At 54.4% G+C, this 3,499-nt stretch overlaps 1 protein-coding gene across 1 annotated transcript in view; it reads left to right on the forward strand.

The window, feature by feature from the left end:
- Positions 1 to 2,922: 2,922 nt before the first annotated feature.
- STIM1 (stromal interaction molecule 1) overlaps positions 2,923 to 3,499 on the forward strand; it is a gene marked incomplete at its 3' end in the record, with an annotated part of 34,671 nt that continues 34,094 nt past the window's right edge. Inside the window, exon 1 of the mRNA XM_010021223.1 lies at positions 2,923 to 3,050. Coding sequence (XP_010019525.1) covers positions 3,003 to 3,050 — 48 coding nt within the window. The remainder of the gene's footprint in view (positions 3,051 to 3,499) is intronic.

Genomic DNA, 3,499 nt, shown 5'->3' on the forward strand with positions numbered 1-3,499 from the left:
AGGACCAGACAGGCAAGTGTCTCCTTCCAGAAGGTGCTGTAGCACACATCAGTGCTGTGCCAGGCCCTCTGGAAGAGGAGGACGATACTTCACACTGGTGTCACACTCACTTCAAGGCTCCCGCTCGCTGCAGGTGCCAGGGCTTGTGTTGGAAGGGCCTGACATGGGGTGTCCTGTGTGTGTGTGACACGGAGGGCAGGGCCTGCTGGCCATTAAGCCCTCATTAACATTATCAGCCTCTCATGAGGAACCAAGAGATGACCTGGCATTTGGATTGGTCTTTTTTGTCTCCCTTTCAGAGACAGTGGTTACTGTGGCACGAGCTTTGGGGTTAATCTTCCATAACTGTTAGGCAAGGTCCTGGCCCTGGTCTTGGTTTCTTCACTTGGGGTATGGGACAGCTGCAGCCTCTGTTCCCTTTGAGATAACAGGGTAGCCCATGCTGTGCGGTGCAGCCTCATGGCCATCCTGTCACCAGGGCAGGGGCTCCTGCTGATTCAACCACTTACTCAAGCTTTTCCTGGCCTTGAGGCAAACAAATTCCTCCCTATTTACTCACTTGATAGCTGTTTGTTGTCTGCTTGGTTATCAACACGTGCAACCATGGCTTTATTGCTCCTTCTGCTGCCTGGTATCACAAATCCCCACGGCTTGTCCTTGTGGTTGCATGAACCTGGTGAGATCACCTCCACCCATGTGTCTTGTTGCCTGAATGCTGGACGGACACTCGGATGGATGTGCTTTGGGGTTACGTGGCTACGAGGGTGTTAACATGAAGAAACCACTCCTGTTTTCTCATAACATGACCTTTCCTGCTCAGAATTTCACCTTTGCCAGAGTGTTGCTGTAATAATAAGCACAGGCCTAGAACAAGATGATCACAGAGTATTTTCGGAGGTATCTTTTAGCCTGATTTCACTGTTCTTTGTGAAGCCCAGCCCAAAGGCAGGATAAATACTACGAGCATCCTGTGTTCCTGCTCTGTGCCATTGAGATCAGCATGAGAAATCACTGCAGAAGGGCCCAGCCAACGTGCTGAGCTGACCTTGCCATGACTGTGCAGGGTAGGAGAGGAAGACCAAATCTGTGCACACCAGTGCTGGGCATCCAGTAATGTTTAAAGTTATCCTGCCAAGTTCCCCTCCTTGCCAGTTACAACCATCAAAAAGACACAGGCACAAAATGCCTTCACCCTGGTTGGTGTGAGGTTCATGGACGACACTGGGCAGTGCCATTAGTCACTCTTGCGCCTCTGGTTGCATCCAAAGGTGTGATGGAAGAACGAAGGCTTCCTGGCAGACCCGAGCAGGGAAACACTGACTTTGCCTTCATCCGACCCTGCCCACCGTGGTGGTGTCCCTGCCTTCTGTGCTCGCTCCGTGTTGCTGTTCCAGGGATTTTTCCTGGGCTCCATGAGTCCAGGTGTCATTATCTCCACCAGCTTCCGATGAAGAGCCTGGCTGGCCCTTCGTGAACACTTGCAGGGATTGCAGGGACGGTGCCTCCAGCCCTGCCCTGGGCAGCCTGTTCCAATGCCTGAGCACCCTCTGGGCAAGGAATTGTTCCTCAGCTCCAGCTAAACCTGCCCTGGGGCAGCTTGAGGCCGCTTCCTCTTGTGCCATCCCTTGTTCCTTGGGAGCAGAGACCAGCCCCCTCCTGGCTCCATCCTCCTGTCAGGCAGTTGCAGAGAGCGATCAGGTCCCCCCTGAGCCTTCTCTTCTCCACACTAAACCCCCAGGTCCCTCAGCCCTTCCCCATCACACTTGTGCTCCAGGCCCTGCTCCAGCTCCGGTGCCCTTCTCTGGCCCCGCTCCAGCACCTCAATGTCTCTCTTGCAGTGAGGGGCCCAGAACTGACACAGGATTCGAGGTGCAGCCTCACCAGTGCCCAGCACAGGGGGACAGTCCCTGCCCTGGCCCTGCTGCCACACTGGGGCTGATACAGGCCAGGATGCTGGTGGCTTCTTGGCTGCCTGGGCACAAGCTGCTCATGTTCAGCTCCATCCATCAGTACCCCTAGGTCCTTTTCCATGAGCAGCTTCCAGCCACAAGTCCCCAAGTCTGGAGCATTCCATGGGGTTGTTGTGGCCCAAGTGCAGGACAGTGTTTCCATGGTAAACCTTCAAAGATAAATGTCTCCCAAATGCCTCGTCAGTGGCTCGTGCCATTGGCAAACGGCCGACACCCTGGACAGTTCTTGATCCTCACCCTGATGTAGCCTTTGTGAATCACAAGGGGGTTTCTTGACGCGTGTCACACAGGGAGCTCAGCTTTGGGGCATGTTTTCAGTTCCTGGCATCTGGGCTGTTGTCTCTGCATGCCTGCTCTGCCATTGTGCCAGGTCAACACCTCTCCGTGTGGCAATGCCATAGGAGGGGTGGATCAGCCACGTTGGTGCTTACATGGACTCGGGCTTGTGGCAGGAGAGAGAAATGTGTGAGAAATGAAATGTAGAAAAATAATGGAAGGAAGCCAGAAAATCCCAGTTTCTAACATGAGGAGGGAGACTTCTTCAATTGACGTGTTGTTTAAACACGGAGCTCTCGCTCTCACAGTGTCCTCATGGACGCTGTGCCAGCACTAACAGTGTCCAAGGGAGACGTGCAGCTCATGACATGGGAGGTAAATTTGAGGTGCAGTCCCCCGTTCCCTCCTGCAGGGCATCAGTGGACATGGTGCAGGCAGGAGCAGCCCAGCAGGGACCTGCCCTTGGAGCACCAAGTGCTGAAGATGTTGAGCTGGAAGCTCAGCCTCGGTGGGACATGACCAGCCCTTCATGCCAGGGGTTGTGCCGGACCCTGGCTGCTGCTGAGCCCCCGGTTGTGCAGTGTGTGCTGCTCAGGGTGCTAGTCAAGCACAAGCAGCACGGTGGGATGGTTTTGGTACCAGGTGCCTGACGTGGGGTTTTGTTCCTCAGCAGAATTCTGCCGCATCGACAAGCCCCTGTGCCACGATGAAGACGAGCAGCTCAGCTTTGAGGCCGTCCGCAACATCCACAAGCAGATGGATGATGATGCCAACGGCAACGTGGACGTTGAGGAGAGCGATGAGGTTAGTGCTCGCTGCTGTGCAGTCCTGCCCCAGCCCTGCTCTCCTGGAGGGGTGTTGTCATGGGTAATGCTGACGCTGGGGGTGTCTGAACTTCACGTGTGCCAGGTCTTAGGCTGTTGGCTGCCGGTCTTTTCCTCTGGCAGAGGAAGCAATGTGCCATCTTGAGCCAAGTTTCTGATCCAAACAGTGTATTTCAGGACTAGTATGTGACTATCAGGACTATTAGTATGTGGCTTTGCTTCAGTTTTGAGGGTTTCTAGCCACTTAATCTTTTTCTACACACAAGGTATAGAATCAGAGTGGTTTGTGTTGAAGGGACCTTAAAGCTCCTCCAGTTCCACCCCCTGCCACAGGCAGGGACACCTTCCACTAGAGCAGGTTGCTCCAAGCCCCTGTGTCCAACCTGCCCTTGAACACTGCCAGGGATGGGGCAGCCACACTTTCTCTCG

Source organism: Nestor notabilis, unplaced genomic scaffold, assembly GCF_000696875.1.
Source record: "Nestor notabilis isolate BGI_N333 unplaced genomic scaffold, ASM69687v1 scaffold12088, whole genome shotgun sequence".
NCBI classification, from domain to species: domain Eukaryota; kingdom Metazoa; phylum Chordata; class Aves; order Psittaciformes; family Psittacidae; genus Nestor; species Nestor notabilis.